Source organism: Gouania willdenowi, chromosome 17 (genome assembly GCF_900634775.1).
Source record: "Gouania willdenowi chromosome 17, fGouWil2.1, whole genome shotgun sequence".
Taxonomy (NCBI): Eukaryota; Metazoa; Chordata; class Actinopteri; order Blenniiformes; family Gobiesocidae; genus Gouania; species Gouania willdenowi.
In genome coordinates, this window is record NC_041060.1 from 33,532,410 (window position 1) to 33,548,861 (window position 16,452).

At 40.4% G+C, this 16,452-nt stretch overlaps 1 protein-coding gene across 2 annotated transcripts; it reads right to left on the minus strand.

Annotated features, from left to right (window-relative positions):
• Nucleotides 1–480: 480 nt before the first annotated feature.
• On the minus strand, nucleotides 481–16,131 carry LOC114479334 (E3 ubiquitin-protein ligase TRIM63-like). Of its 2 annotated transcripts, XM_028472985.1 has the most exons (10): nucleotides 15,818–16,131; nucleotides 10,463–10,635; nucleotides 9,343–9,517; nucleotides 9,089–9,184; nucleotides 7,179–7,412; nucleotides 7,076–7,098; nucleotides 6,585–6,709; nucleotides 2,251–2,531; nucleotides 1,084–1,183; nucleotides 481–972 (listed from the first exon to the last, which is right to left on the minus strand). In XM_028472985.1, the coding sequence occupies exons 1-9, from the start codon at nucleotides 15,935–15,937 to the stop codon at nucleotides 1,106–1,108; spliced, it is 1,305 nt and encodes a 434-aa protein (XP_028328786.1). In that variant the 5' UTR covers nucleotides 15,938–16,131; the 3' UTR covers nucleotides 481–972; nucleotides 1,084–1,105. The 2 variants fall into 2 exon arrangements, with proteins under 2 accessions (XP_028328786.1, XP_028328785.1); XM_028472984.1 differs by having other exon boundaries at nucleotides 481–1,183.
• Nucleotides 16,132–16,452: the final 321 nt, after the last annotated feature.

Genomic DNA, 16,452 nt, shown 5'->3' on the forward strand with positions numbered 1-16,452 from the left:
CCACCCCTTTTCTCTCTTTTTCTCCTTTCTCCTCCCTCTAGCTTAGAACATATAAACATATATACAGTATGTCTTTAGATTATTAGCACCACCTTTCTGCCAGCAGGAGCATCCATTTGTGCTCACCCCTTTAATTTGTTATGTTTTAATAAATGTTTGTTACTTTAATTCATCATATTTCCATCAGGACTTCATCCTCACAGAGTTCAAATATTTGGTCTAAAACAAGGACAACTGTAAAACTGCTGACACATTAAAAATGACTGCATTCATGTGATTTAAGCTCTGGGAAAACTGTGAGCCTCTGATTGGATGGTTCCATAGACGATAAAAGGATCACCATCACAATACAATACAATAGTTTTTGTAAAGGAAAATCAATTTTAAACTTGGAACTTTACTTACATTCTTATTCTGGGTCTGACCTTTTGAACTTAATAGAAATATATAAATAAATAAATAAATAAATAATAACATTAATAACACCAATTTTTCCTGTTTAATGAGCAAAAAGTATCACAAAAAATGCACAAACAGAGACTGATTCTACTCGTACCATGATATATCATCACACGAGATGTGGTCCCACCTTCACACATTACCGTATTCATGTAATAACGTTTCGTGGTTAAAGCTAAGCTGCTACGCAGGATGTCCAGGATCAATGAGTGAAAACCATCTCATTCCAGCCCTTTACGTTAGTAATTTTATCTGTTGCTCAGTTTAACAATTTAACATTAAAAATGTCGGCCATCATGCAATATATCATTTTTACTTTCTCCTGTGGGCTGAATTGGATGCTCCAAAGGGCCGGATTTGGCCCCCGGACCAAGAGTTTGACCCTTGTGGATTAGTGGCATCCAGAAAGCCAACTTGCTGAACACAGATCGATGAGGTTGGATCGTAGGAATATAAATCGATTCATCGAGAACGATGCTGTTTCCAGGATTGTCTTTGTTCTGTTGTTTTTTTCTCAGGTTCAGAAACAGAGAAAATGACTCTTAAAAAAACAATTTATTTGGCACAGAAAAGGTTTTAGATCATATTGAATGTTTTTAAAATGTTCTCATCTGCCACACTTACTGAGGGTGTATTTCTAAAGCTTTTATTTCTGGTTGAGCCAGCTAAAGGAGAAGACGTGCTTCTGTCCACTGGTGTCCTCAGACTCACTCTGCTGATCTGACTGGAGAAGAAAAAACAAAGATGTGTGAGTTTCTATCTGTGCTAAATAAAGTAAGTATCCCTTCCTGAGAAGTGGAGGACTAGAGCAGTGATTCTCAACTGGTGGGTCGCAGACCTGTACTGGGTGGGTCACGGACAGCTGGTCAAAAATAAACTAATACTTAATATCTCTCATGTTGCACTTGTCTTTTATTTTGAAAGAAACTTTTCTTTTGACATGCATGCTGTGAAATGCATGTTACACTGGAAAATATAGAGATTTGTGTTTTAAAAAAGATTATATACGTGTGTTTTCAACAGCTAATTGAGAAAAAATGTATTTGTGGTTGAATTCTAAAAAAAAAACTGGGTCACAATTTAATGATAAAATGTGGGTCCCAGGGTGAGACCAGTTGAGAACCCCTGGACTAGAGGTTACCCCAAAGCAGATAAAGACAACTGGCAGCACAGGGGCCCCTCTGACTAATTAACCATACAAAAATATACAAAAGAAAACACAAAAAGACAAAAAATATTCACAAAATGACAAAACAAATCTACGAAATGATGACAAAAATATATACAAAATATAAGAATACACAGAGCAACAACAAAAATACACAAAATAGCTATAAAAATAACAAAATGACAATAAAATATAGAAAAGAACAAAAAATACACAAAATAACAGCAAATATACAAAATGAATCCACAAATACACAAAATGACAATAAAATACATAAAATGACTCCCAAAACACAAAATGACAAAACAAAATACACAAACACGCAAAACAACAATATAAATACAGGAAATGGCTCCAAATAACAACAAAACAGCAAATCAAAGGACAACAAAAATAAATACAACAACAAATTTCACAAAAAATACACAAAATGACTCAAACATTGACCCATTGTTATTTCCTGTTATTGCTCAGATTGGTCAATATTTTAAACGCTGATATGAATGTTGATAATGTGGCCCTCAGTTTAGACACAATCACATTTTTGTGGCCCTGTAATGTATGATATGGTTGTACGCATCGTGGGGTTCCACCCCAGCAGGGGGCAGTGTCTGACGTCGTACCTGGTTAGCAGAGTTAGCTGGAGATGATGGCGCTGAGGCCTGGTTGGATGATGAAGGCGTTGGTTGGGTGGTGGCATGGTTGGGTGGTGAGGGTGCAGGGTTTTTCCCCTGTGTGGCTAAGGGGGGTGGGACATCTGTGGGTTTCTGAGTGGGCGGGGCCTCCAGGGGTCTCTGCAGGGGCACCTGATTGGCTGCTGGGGCTCGGTGATGCTGCAGCTCAGCTCCACTCAGAGTTGACCCTCTGACCTCTACTTCATCCTCATCGTCATCATCTTCATCAACTGAACACATGGATACATACAATACATCATGTTGGTGGGTCAATTCCATTTTTCAATTACAATTACATCTTTAATTATCCATGTTCAATTAAATCTCAATTACGAATACGGTGACTGGCATTTTTTTAATTACAAGTATAATTTTTCCTCTGTAAATAAATTATAATCACGTTCTCAATCACTAAATTTCAAATTATTGTAATGACAATCACCGCCTTTAATAAATAAGCCCATGAAATATAGCCTTCCTCTTGTGTTAGCTTTCTGTTAGCATTTCTGATGCAAACGGGTGAGTTTGACCAACGTGTTAAATCAGCTGTAAAATACACAAAAAATATTATCTATCATCTAATTAGTTTCTCATCTCTTGGTTACCATGTTATACTTCCTTATCAATGTAAATATTGGTCTTCATATTTTTTTATATTTTAATATCTGAACCCAATTGCAATTAATATATGATTACCACAGCAATATATTTTTACAATCATAATTGACCATAACCCTGGTTGGTGTTAAGGTCAGCTTTATCTAATGCATTTGTCTTGGCTAATAAAATTAAGCTAGGTGTATGCTAACTTCGTTTATGGTGTTACAGCGCTAACTCGTGGTGGAAAATAATATTGTTTAGGTTTCCCAACTTGACCTTTAAAAACGGGTGATTTCCTGTGTGTCCCTGAACATACTGCTGCAACGCGCTCAGACCTATTAGAAATGAATTTTAACTTCCATTTTGTAGCTAAAGCGATATCTGTAAGTGTTTCCAATTGGTCGACAGTATTTATGACGTGTTTCAGTTGTTTTAATCATATAATCTACATCAAAGTGTCTACATCAAGTCCAACATGGATTTAAAGGGACCAAATACCGGTGGATTTAATGAAAAACCTTTAGCAAGAAGACCTTCCTGAACAAGGGTTTAGGTTTGATTTTGACTTTGGTAGGGACACAGCCCCCCAAACAGACATGATGCCAGCCTGACATTAACTTTGTACGTTGCATTACCTTCTGCACATAAGCAGTCAAACATATGGAGCCAAACACTTAATATAGCACCATGTCAGTGTACTTGTAGCCCTGAATATTCTCTAGATCAGTGGTTCCCAATTCAGGGGTCCCGACAGATTTACGGCACTCACATTTGCAGGTCACTTTACTGCACCACAGACACGTATGAGTGTGTGAAGCAGCATTAGCTCACATTAACACACTGCAAAAAGCTTGAGACAACATTTTAAAATGAAGCTTATATCAACCAAATACAAAACAGAAAGGATAGAAATGCCGATGTGAACACACACAACCCCATGGCTTGGCGCCCACCCTCTCCCCCCTGCAGACGGCGTTGGCCATGGTTGGGCCAGGATGATCAAATGTTGAAGTTCAAATGTTCTTATTAAACCTACCTTGACTAATTGTAATCTGTGAATGGGTTTGGTCTAGAATACATTAGTGACATGTTAGTCAGGTCTGAACCCAGCAGGTCTCTCAGATCTATGGACACAGGTCAGATAGTGGAGCCCAGAGCTCACAGTAACCATGGTGATGCTGTGTCTAGTTGTTATGCTGCAAAGAAGTGGAACAAACTGCAGCAGAGCTGAAGTCAGTATCTAATGTGAACATTTTTAAATCAAAGTTAAAGACATTTTTTTCTCTACTGCGTATGATTGAGAGAGAGATTTTGGTCATGTTGATGATGTAATTTTAAATGTTTTTGCTGCTGATTTTAATGTTCTTATAGATTTTAAGTTGTTGAATGTTTTTTGTTGCACTTTTTGATCATCTAAAGCACATTGAGTTTCCTTGTGTATGAAATGTGCTCTACCAATACATTTGCCTTATCTTGTTCTGATAACATGTAAATCATTTCATGGATGTCATGCTGTTCTTCTCTGTTTTGCTGCTGTTAAGCCCGTGTTTGTTTGAGGTAATTATTGCACAAGTCCTGTGTGCATGTTTTCAATCACCACCTGTGATAGTGGGGGTCGGCAGTCTCTGTCACCATTATTTTGGGGGTTGCAGACTGAAAAGTTTGGGAACCCCTGCTCTGGATGAGCTACAATCTGTTTCTCTGTCACATGATGAATAAAATATTGATGCTATGAGCAGTGACAGCACGACTTAAATCTAGAGGATAAATAGCATTCACTAGGTTTACTTTTATTTAATATTACAACTAGCTAACACTCCGTATTTATGTTCAGCTGTTGCTGTGACCATATATATATATATATATATATATATATGTGACCGTGCCACTCCACCTCTGTTTGATATTGGGGACGCTGTGTCTGTATTGCTTTTCCTGACAAAGTAAATAATCAATTGCCATTAAGAGTGAAAAAACTGATGGAAACAATGTTTAGCATTTATTAGCGGTAGCCTATTAGGGGGACTGTTTTCCTGAGGGGACTTACACTTTGTTCATTAAAAATGTTCTGATGTCTTCTTCCACATATCTTTTCTTGCCCGACAATCAGACATGTGTTGCACCGCACGCTAACAGTAACACCTCTATAGCGATTGAGATTGGTAAGGACACATCCATACGGTCCATACTCAACATTCTACATCTATGCTCATGGATGATAAAATCTCCATGAAGGTTCAGAGAGGGGTTTGAAAATCAAGGAGTAACTTAGGAGTAACTTAGGAGAAGCTTAGAACAATGTACAAAGTTATGGTAAAATAAGTTCAATTTCTGGATGAATAAATGTTGTTCAGCTTTCCTGTAGTTTGTTTTCACATGTGTACATTCATTGTTGTGCTGTTTAAACCTTATGGACAATAACAATGGATTAATCTACTATATTATATTTTGCCATTACTAGGTAGATTCAAGAAAACGTCGAGAACTTTGAGTATGAAGAGGTCGGCCCAAGTGTCCTCTTTTTTGGAAATCAAAATAAGGTCACCCTAGTCTTACATTATTAGTAACTAGCTCATGGATAACCTCTAAGCTTATGCTAACTTGCTAGCTATAGTAACAAATGTCATATGTGACCCCTATTCCTACCTAACCCCACTAGATCCCTCCATCTAACCCAAAAAATGCCAACATAGCTCCAAACGTGTCATAATTTAGAAAAAGGTGTAATGATTTAGTGAACAACACTTAATGACAGCCTTCATGACCTTAAGGCTGGGATACACTGTGAGATTTTTTCAGTCGTTGTACTCAGCTCCAGCTCAAACTGTGCTACTCATTGCAGACTCCGAATGTGCGCAGCTAACGATTCATGTTCTCACACTATACGAACCTACACTTTGACACGACCTGACTGCTCACACCGTACGTCCATACACGACACACCGGGGTCTTGATTCTGGAGATGCAATGTACAAATTAGAAGAAGTCGCCATTAAAACAGAAGAAGAAGAAGAACCCAGAAGCTGACAGACACTTGCGAATCTCAGCAAAAACAAGCTTTAAAAAAGAAAAGGCGGTGATGTAGTGGACCAGGAACTGGTTGGGCAGACGTGGGTCCGTCAATTTTACAGTGGCCCAACGATGTATCGACTCAAAATGGGCCAAAAAATACGGTGTATGCCTGCCTTTATTTATGCTAATGACTGATAATGACAGCATAATATCAGCCTCATGTACAAAACTTCAAATAAAGTGTGACAGAAAAGTCTTTATGATATTACTCAAACATTAGGGATGTGGAAAAACTCACCCATTTATTATTAATTATAATTTTGATATGTTGTTTCCCAATGGGCTTGAGAAGTTCAGCACAGCCGTGTGATTATTTAGAGCAAGATTTAGAACGAGACGATGAGTGAAATTTTACATATTCGTCAAGCTACATTTGCTACACATTCAGTAATCCATTTTCTAGCAGAAAATAGCATGTAAATATGTGATATTGTCCCAAAAGATGCATGTGAGGTTAATTCTGTCATATTTAGGCATGATTTTAAATAAATAATAGTATATTAAAGAAAAAACGACTCAGATGGCTTTTTTCTGTTTCAGAACGTGAATGTTCTGTGATCATGGTAAACCTGAGTCCATGTATAAGGTTAATCAACCAACCAAATACCTACTTTTGATGAACTCCATGTGGCTCAGAGCTCTCCTCTGGTGATCAACCTTTGTGCTGAAATGATCCATGTTTTCGTAGCCTCGTTGGAGTTTATCCAGGTGTGATGTGTTGGTACCTTCCACTATCCTGAAAGCAGGTCACAAACATCAAAACTTATAATACGAGCAGAGAGAAAGCTTAACCACAACAACTAATGAGGTCAGAAAAATACAAAAGAATCATGAAAGACTAATAAATGACTTTATAAAGCCATTTTGTAATATATCAATGTTTTGATCTGATGCAATAATGTGATTTAATTGAAAATACCTCAAGTTGAGGGCATTTATCAGCAATATTTAGGTGTGATTAAAAAAGAGATTAATTAGATTAATTAATTACAGAGCATGATAAATTAATTGCACAATTTTTCTAATCTCTTGACAGCACCAACACTAATATATATTTAAGAACAAAAAGCTAAAGTCACCAGAAACATAAAAGGAGACTCACTTCTGCAGCAGAGGTTTGGTGGTCTGTAATAAACAGAGAGAAGTCAATCAACAGCAGGTGAAAGACGATGTTCCAGCTTGTATTTGAGCGAGTGTCTTCTCACCTGCAGGAACACGGCCATCTCCGACTCGTCCATGGTCTGGATGGCGGTCTCTAGCAGTTTGGCGGTGCTTTCCAGGTGCTCAGAGTACCTCTTTGTGAGGGAACGGATGTAGTCCAGCTTCTCCTCCTGCTCCGAGTTGATCCTCACCGTCATCTCTCCTTTCTTCTCCTCCAGCAGCGCAAACAGGTGATCTAACGTCTCACACACCTTTGACTTCTGCCTACGACCGTTCTCCTGCAAACAGACCACCAAACATCCAGCGCTGACACACATTTCTGTGATTTTTCTTCACGTATCTCAATTTATTTTGCCTTTTGTATGTATTTAATATATATTTTATGACAATTATTTTGTCTCATTTTGTCTCCATACAATGTTTGAATAATATTCAATATTGTAATTAATCAACAAATATGGCTGACATATTCTTTGAGTAGTTGGTCTTGTCTGGCGTTTTAGCTGACACAGCAATAAAAAAACAACAATATGATAGCACTCAATTCTTTAAACCAAAGAATGGAAAAAACAAGGGATTTGTATGTATTTCTGTTGTCGTTTTGTGTATTTTTAAGTCATGTAACTTGTATTGTACTGTAAAGAAATGTTTGCATCCTATTATAACATTTTCATGACCAGGGTCTCTGTGGTCACGCACACACAAATCCCATTGTATTCCCCCCCCCAACCCCCCGCTCCCACAGACAGCACCATCTTGAGGAGCCATGCATCAGCCTTGGCACGGACACCAACGCCACCCCAACCTGCAGCGGGGACAGCCCCAAGACCTCTAAGACACGAGCCCATCACCACCACACATCGCAAGACCGATACAGCACGGAGAGATATCATGACTACATCTACAGCCACAACCCCCACCACCTGAAAGGCCCACCGCCCCATCCAGATGTATTTAAACTCTGCATGGCAACCATCATCCAATAGGCCTATATTGTGGGCAACCACCCCCCACCCTGTTATGGTGCCTCTTCATTCCTCAATGAAGAGGCACTTGTATGTGGTGCATTAGCTCCGTAGGGTAGAGGGCAGAGGCCGTTCCCTCAGGGGTGTGGTGTTGAAGAGCAGAACGTCCTCCGAGATCGGGGGAGATTCAGTCCGAGGCAGTTTCTGCCAGCGGCCCTTACCTGGGCACTCGACTGGTAAAAGGAGGACCCTGGAGCCTCCAAGGGAAATGCCAGACCCCATCCCAGGCTAGGCCAGGAAAAAAGATTGTAGTGCCTCATGTGTTGGAATGGTATGGCTTTCACCTGGCCCTGCCAGCATAGCAGCACACAGCAAACCCCTGGCACCCAGTGCCCAGGATGCAGGGCCCACCCCTGAGCAGCAGCCACCCCCAGAGGCAGCTCCACCCCAAACCCCCTAGAACCCGCCACCCAGGACTCAAGCCTCCGGCAGGCCTACCTCCCAGCCAACCCAGCTGGCATAGCACCGCCCAGCCCCCCAGGCGAAGGCCAGCACCCCAATCCCCAGAAAGCAGGCGCAAGGGGGAGGAAAGAGGTCGCCGATCACGCCAGAAGGGACAGTGAAGCACCCCCGAGCAGCATGGGGACCAGGGGTACATCCAGAGGCACAGTACGCCCAGGCAAAGGCACCTCAACATTCTGGTGCCCCACCAAAACCACCTAGCCCAAACCCCCCGACGAGCCCCAGGTGGGTACAGGCCCACAGCTGGAGTCATTGTGTCCTACATATGAATAAATGTGATGCTGGCACTTGCTGACACGACAAAAAAATCAGAATGTGAATGTTGATAATGTAACCTTTACCTTGTTGGGTAAGGGTTGTTTCCCACCTCTGGAGTGTGCACTGTGTGTTCTGGACAACAGTCTGTTCTAATGAACTCTCGCTTCTCTCTGTGTTTGTTGCTCATTGAGAAAATGAAACAAACTCACTTCTACAGCTCTGCATGTTTCGTCCAATTGACTAATGACGGCCTGAATCCTCTCGTTGTTTCCCACCAGCAGAGACACACAGTCAGTCAGCTCAGCCTGAACACACACACACACACGCACACACACACACACACACACACACACACACACACACACACACACACACACACACACACACACACACACACACACACACAGATGTAAGTGTGATACAAACTGAAATGGTGTGTCTAACTTAGAGCAGAGGAGTTGACCTTCTGCTGGTTGAAGATGTCATTGAGTGGGGCCACTTGGCAGTCTTTGTGAGCACCAAACACTTTGCAGAGTGAACAGGTTGGAATGCTGCAGGTGACGCAGTAAATGTTGATCTTCTCTTCTTTGTGGTCGCCACACGTGGGCTGAGCCAGCTTCACTTCAGGGACAGGTTTGCTGACAGACACACAGTCAGAGAGAAAAACATCAACACTACTGTTTTCATAGTCTACATTTTTATTTGATATGGAAAGCTGTTCCTAATGTCAGCTAGCTTAGATTTGAGGACCAAGGGAATGTGTGGTGTTGATAATGTAGGAGTGTTTGGCAGAGCCTGCTGGCAGCCTGCCTCAGTACAAAGGTCTTTTAGAGCCACAATGGCCATTGTTACGTGATGTTTTTTTAATTTTTCTCTACAGTGCAATGTGGGAGAAGTGTCTTGGCTACGAAAGATGACTGTGACCCTCTGGTTATTAAATAACCTGAACTACTCATTAACTAGGTCAATTGTTTTATTTGACATAGTGGAGCTGTACATTATAGCTAGCAGCAACTATCCACAACATTTGTGCTTGTCTTTTATGCCAAAATTGTTCTCCTCCACTACTGATGCCAGTGTGACCCCAAAAAAACTGCCAAAGTGTCTTTCCAACACATAGAAAGTTTTGCCAAAACTTTGGCTGATGTTGATTTTGTGGCTTTTAAACAGAAACACCCTAATACAGAGAAAATGTAATGTCTTGCGGAGTGATGCGATATCACAGGGAACATTGTAAACAGAATAAAAAGGCATCAAGTGATTCACTGTCCACCTTATCTGGTGAAGAAACACAAGAAACCACAGTAAGAATGAAGTAAAAACAATTCTTCTATATTAGAAAAAGAACTTTCCTGAATTTCAAGCACCATTCGTCAACAAACCCAATGTTTTCGAACCCTCGACTTCTCCCGTTTTTTAGGAGAAATACTTCAGACTTATTGATCCATGAGGCCTAAACTATGTTTTTATCTGTGTTAAAGTGGTTGTATCACTGGCAGCTTTAAATGTGTTTTTACAGGTTGTTGTGCTCATGTGTTAGTGTTTGAACAGATGAATGTGGGTGCAGTTTTTCTTCATTGTACCTGGTGCTTCCTTGTTTGTACATGTCAATAATATTCTCCACCAGGAGGTTCCTCTGCAGACCATAAACTCCATGACGGTCCAGGACGACTTCATGGCGACAGGAAGGGCATCGGAATCGCCCTCCAGACGTAACCGTGGAACCGCTCCGTGTCGATAGGTAGGGGTTGGATGCCTGTGGGTCAGGAAAGAACATGACACTTTATTCATACCAAAGTGTGTGCTTTGGTCATTGGAATTTCCATTTAAAAAAAGATATTAAAAAGAAAAATGAGTGTTTGATTTTCCAAATTTTTGATTTTTGATTTTAAAAATCAAAATCAAAACTTCTGATTGAAATTCAAGGTATTTTTCTTTATCGGAGTTGAAAAGAATGTCTGAAGGTTTTTGACAAGGCAAAAGAAGGTTTGTTGTCTGCAGAAATCTCTGTACAGATGTAGTGGGTTCTGCCTCTAAAACATGATATGGCTTAGTCAGACTCGTGTTGGGTGACTTTATTGTGCAGCTGTGCCCAAAAAGTCCAAAAAATGGATTCACAAACACCAGATCCACGTGCAGTTCTTTGGACAGTATTTACAGTCCAGCTTTCTCAGTCTTTTTCCAGGAAAAACAACAATGTGGGAGTGAGAGAGACTTTTCTGTACACGTGTCGTCTTCTCTGAGGCACAATCTTATTATTTTGAAAACTTACGCACTGATCCATGTCCATCACCCAGGGTAAAGGATGTTGGTGACCCAAAAGCGAGATTTTGTTGTGTCCCCAAAACACAGGATAATGATCCAATTACACACTTGCTGCTCGTAACTGAATACAAACACACATGCACATTAATTAACAAAAGGTATCTTTATTTCAAAATAATGTATATATTTTATGAAGGTAGTGACAACTAAACACTAAAATTAAAAAAGCAAAATAAAATCTAATTAAGAGGGAAACACTGTCCTGGGATCATATTTCTGTACACATAAACAGCCTCTTCATGTGATGGTGCAGTTATCCTGACGTCAATAACACCGACAACTCCAGGGAAACCTGACCATGAATGTCTGTTTGTTGGCCTGAAACGAGTGAGAATCCATCGGAAAACCAACAAATCCATTCAAACATTTTCTAACCCATTTGCTCCTTTTCAGGGTTGCGGGGAACGAACAAATCGCACAACAACACAAGGCTGTAAAAGCACTGTAATGGACTGACAGAGCACTCTTACATTACTCCATTGTGTGAGAAAAGCACAGGCATCCCTGATAAAGCCAACCACAAACATCTCTGTACGATCAAGCTCGTAGCGTGTTATTAAATCACTGTCGTTAAATATATCTCTCCTTCCTCTCCGTCTTTCTTGTCCATTTAAGACATTCTAAGTCCTCCGCGCTCCTCTTAAAGGGCCCATGTTACGCTAAATCTACTTTTCTGTGCTTTAAACATCATAAAGGTCTATTAGGCCTTCATAAACATGCCCAAAGTGTTTTTATCATTGATACTTTCAATCGTTAGTTAGAGGGTGATTTGCTCCTTTCTTACTGCAGGGTGAACCCAAACACCTCGCTCTGATTTGATGACACGTTCCCACTTTGATGACAAATTTGATGCAGCACTGAGCTGGAGAAGCCGCGCCTCCAGGAAGCTCTCTGCTGAAGGTGAGCATTTCAACGTCCTTCACGCAGTGCTATGTATGTATTTTCTACTGTACATTCAATGTATGTACCGGTGAACGCCCCGCCCCCACACTCTGTCTCATGTTTATAAAGCAGCATAAGCTCGGCTACAGTGTGGGTGGGAGGAGGGTGGGCCGTCCTCTGGCCCTACGTCACCATGCGGGGAGGAGGAAGTCAGTGTCCTGTCTATAGACACGCCCACTCATGAATATGCATAAGTAGGACGTAAATCAGCCTGTTTGTGTAGAGTTGCTCAGGAAGTGACTTTTCAGAGGATAAAACTCTGGAAAACAGGCGAGTTTGTGAAAATAAACCTCAAATACTATGTTTTTAGAGTTCTTAGAACAAATGGAGATGGTTGAAAAATAGCATTACATGGGACCTTTAACAGTTTTTCAGGCTAGGTCTAAGATTTTTCTAAGAATGTCATCACTAAGAGCTACTTTTAGCCTTAGGATGCTTTGAGAGTAAAAAACATTTAAACAGAGCAACAAATAAAAGCGGTAAATGAAGTTACATTCAGCAGACATTTTGAAACAAAACTAAATGATTAAACAGCAGTAATTAATGAGTAAACTGCTACATTAAAAAGCAGTGTTTCAGGCCTGATTTGAAGGAGAAGGGGGGTTGGTGCAGAGCTCAGGTGATCAGGAGGTTTGCTCAACAATAACTGAAAGCTGCTTCACTGTGTTTGCTACTGATTCTTGGATCATGATAAACCATGATGAACCTGTCCCTGATGAAGGTTCTGGAAGACCAACATCTGAAAAATCTCAGAGAAAATATTTTTAATGTAGATTAAAAAAAGGTTCATCAAGCTCCAAGTTGTTCTGGAAAAATTATGGTTTTTCAGGCCAAAGTGAGACTTCTATCCTCTGCTGTCCTTAGTTGTTTCCTCTATTGTCCATCTGTATCCTAAATGTTTTATTTCCTTAACCCACACCTCATGTCTCCCTTTCTGTTCTTGTCCTTTTCCATTTTTGATGGTTTAAAAAATACAATTTGTTGACATAAAATCTTTGAGGTAATCAGTTTCCACAAAAGGCTTTTAGTAAACTGGGTTTGCTGTGTATTCAGTTTCACTGCTTTTTTACATTTGTTCTTGTTAGCTGTTCTTGATCGTTCATGTTAATAATCTCTCAGCACATGCCAGAGTTAATCATGGAGTTCCACAAGGTTCAGTTTTGGGACCAATACTCTTTACATTATATATGCTTCCACTAGGTAACATTATCAGAGAACATGATATAATTTTCCATTGCTATGCGGATGATATACAGCTCTATTTGTCAATGAAATCAGATGAAACTCATCAGTTATTAAAACTCCAGGCTTGTCTTAAAGACATCACATCCTGGATGAACTGTAACTTTCTCCTTCTTAACCAGGATAAAACCGAAGTGATTTTATTTGGTCCAAAACACCTCAGAGAGAAATTATCAGAGTAAATAGTGTCTCTGGATGACAATAATCTGTCACCCAGCACCACAGTAAAAAACTTAGGTGTTATCTTTAATACTGACTTATCCTTTAACTGTTTCATGTTTCTTGGTCGGGATGTAACTGAAAGTGAATTGCCCCTCAGGGAAAAATTAAGTTTTCTGAATCTGAATCTCAAGGACAGTCTTCTTCCACCTCCGTAATATCTCTAAAATCAGGAATATCTTGGCCCAGAGTGATGCTGAAAAACTAGTCCATGCATGTGTTCCATCTAGATTATATTATTTTAACTCTCTACTGTCAGGATGTCCTAGTAACTCACTAAAAAGTCTCCAGTTATTTCAGAATACTGCAGCTAGAATACTAACACATACTAACAGGAGAGATCATATTTCTCCAGTATGGCTTCCCTTCATTGGCTTCCTGTAAAATCTAGAATAGAGTTTAAAATCCTCCTGTTAACATACAAAGCTCTACTTGATAAAGCTCCTGTATATCTTAGAAACGTGTTAGTGTCCTATCGTCCAGGCAGATCACTTCGCTCTCATATTGCTGGCCTTCTGGAAGTTCCTAACATGTCTAGATGTAGAATAGGAGGAAGAGCTTTCAGCTCTCATGCGCCTCGCTTTTGGAACCAGCTCCTAGTCTCAGTATGGGAGGCTGCTACTCTCTTCACCTTTAAGGCTAAACTGAAAACCTACTTATATGCTGAAGCGTATACCGTATAATTGCATTAACTTAACCGCTAGAGCAGACAAGGGCTCCTCTGTATACGGTCACATTTACAGTCCCTGGAGTCGCTGTTCGATTGCATATAAACGGGAAGAAATTCAAATTCTGATGTAGCTGGTTATGATTTGCAGTCTGCATAAACAGGACTGAATCATAATATAACCACTAGAGCGGACATGGGCTCGTCTGTAAAAGGTCACATTTACATACCTTGTAGTCACTGTAGTTTACCAATAAACAGGAAGAGATTCATCACCTTTATAATAAGTGCTGACTAGGCCACTGGGAGTGAGGCCCAAGGCCAACACAGACTGACTTGATGATAATGTATCATGTTTTTCTGCAGTCAGTGTCTTCTCCTCGTCCTTCTCTCTCTGCTCTGTTTCAGGTGTCGTGAAGCTGATGATGTCAGTTCCTGATCTGTGGTTCACGGCTCAACTAGTCTGAGACACTCTGATGTTCTATCTCTCCATCCTGTTTTGTTGGTCCTTCTGTTCACTAATCCCAACCAGTTGACGCAGATGGCTGCCACCTCTGAACCTGGTTCTGCTGGAGATTTCTTCCTGTTAAAAGGGAGTTGTTTCTTCCCACTGTCGCTAAATGCTTGTTCATGTGGATCCTGTTGGGTTTTTTCTTTCTTATTATGAATTTTATATTTTGATAAGTGCATTGAGATGATTTTGTTGTAAATTGCTCTGTACAAATAAAGTTGAATGGAATTGATCGTTGATTTCTTCTGAAGTGGCGTGGGAGGTATTTTACAGCAGGCAAATTACTTTGATCTTAAGTTTCTAAGTGATTGTTAATATCTGTATCCAATCCTCACAAATGATTAGAAGGAGAGTTGAGCTTGGATTTTCCTCCAATAACATTCCGCAGGCAGACGTTGGTAGATTTGTTCTCATTCTGCTTGCATTAATTAGCATGGTGCTACATGGCTGCACCATCATTTCTAATGAGTCTCATTAACTCACTTCTGTAGAAATGGGTTGTAGTCTGAGGAATGGAGAAGTATTTTTCCAAATAAATGTTCTTCATTAGCTTTCAGCTAAGAAGCAGCTAACAAGAATGAAAACCAACCGTGTCTGCTAAGGCTCATCTCTGCTCTTCTAATGAAGTGTGAACTATTTTTAAGACATATTTTTATGGGCTTAGTCTAAAAAGACTTAATATCAAAGTCAAATTAAAGGATTAACTTTGGAGCCAACAGAAAGTGGGTTACTGCGGCGGCCATCTTAGTACACTTTTTTACCATGAACAGAAACTAAAAACCAACAGGTCAAAAACAAGGCCCACCCGATAGCTAATCCTGAAATAGAAGTAAAGCAAGAAGAGAACTCAATACATTTTAAACCAATTTAGAGTTTTTTTTATTTCAAAAACAAACAATCATCAAATGGTGTGTCCGTATAGAGTTGTTTCAGGCAGACACTACAAACACAAACACCGGTTTGTATGTGCGGCTAGAGTATTTATATCATGGAGCAACTTTGCAGGTGTGCATTTCTGTGTGTGCTGCTGACCTGGAACACGTCATTGGCACACTTGCGGCAGAGGTTATGTTGGCAGGGTAGGATCACCACCGGTTTGGAGAACATCTCCAGGCAGATGGGACAGATGAGCTGCTTTTCCAAACTCTCCATGAATCCAAAAATGACTGAAAATCCCACAGGGAGACGACAGGCGTCACCTAACCGGAACAGGAAGGAGCCAAAGAAGTTCTCCACTGAGAAGTAAAGTCACGTCCAGCAGCAGCAGAGAGCAGCGTGCGAGTCCTGCGAGCAGCAAGCTCAACACTCAGGCTGTTTTTAGGACGCACGTCAGTTGTTGCTGTGCTGACATGTCCTTTTATGTCGGAGGTCAGGGGGAGACACCGGGCAGGAGGGGGAAGGGAAGAGGATGAGGAAACAGCACAGACTGTGAGTGTAAGGAGATCCTAAAGCTGCTTCACCACATGACACATACCAGTATGTCATCCAAATTGTTCTCATAAACCCTCTGATAGAGATTTACACACAAACAAATGTCCAAGGGAGAAAGTTTCGTTTTTGACTCAAATAACAATCCAGTTGTTGACAAAAGCTCAAGCTTCATTTCAACAAATGTCCCACGCGCTTTGGTCTATGTGGATTCTGAAATGTTTACCAATGATTCCTTA

What these genes read in the sequence shown, in the direction of transcription:
- LOC114479334 (XM_028472985.1), bottom strand. Translation starts at nt 15,937, where the DNA reads ATGGAGAGTTTGGAAAAGCAGCTCATCTGTCCCATCTGCCTGGAGATG. An exon ending in AAACATGCAGAGCTGTAGAA is followed by an intron (nt 7,413 to 9,088) that starts GTGAGTTTGTTT and finishes GTCTGTTTGCAG; the next exon opens with GAGAACGGTCGTAGGCAGAA. An exon ending in ACCAAACCTCTGCTGCAGAA is followed by an intron (nt 6,710 to 7,075) that starts GTGAGTCTCCTT and finishes ACCTGCTTTCAG; the next exon opens with GATAGTGGAAGGTACCAACA.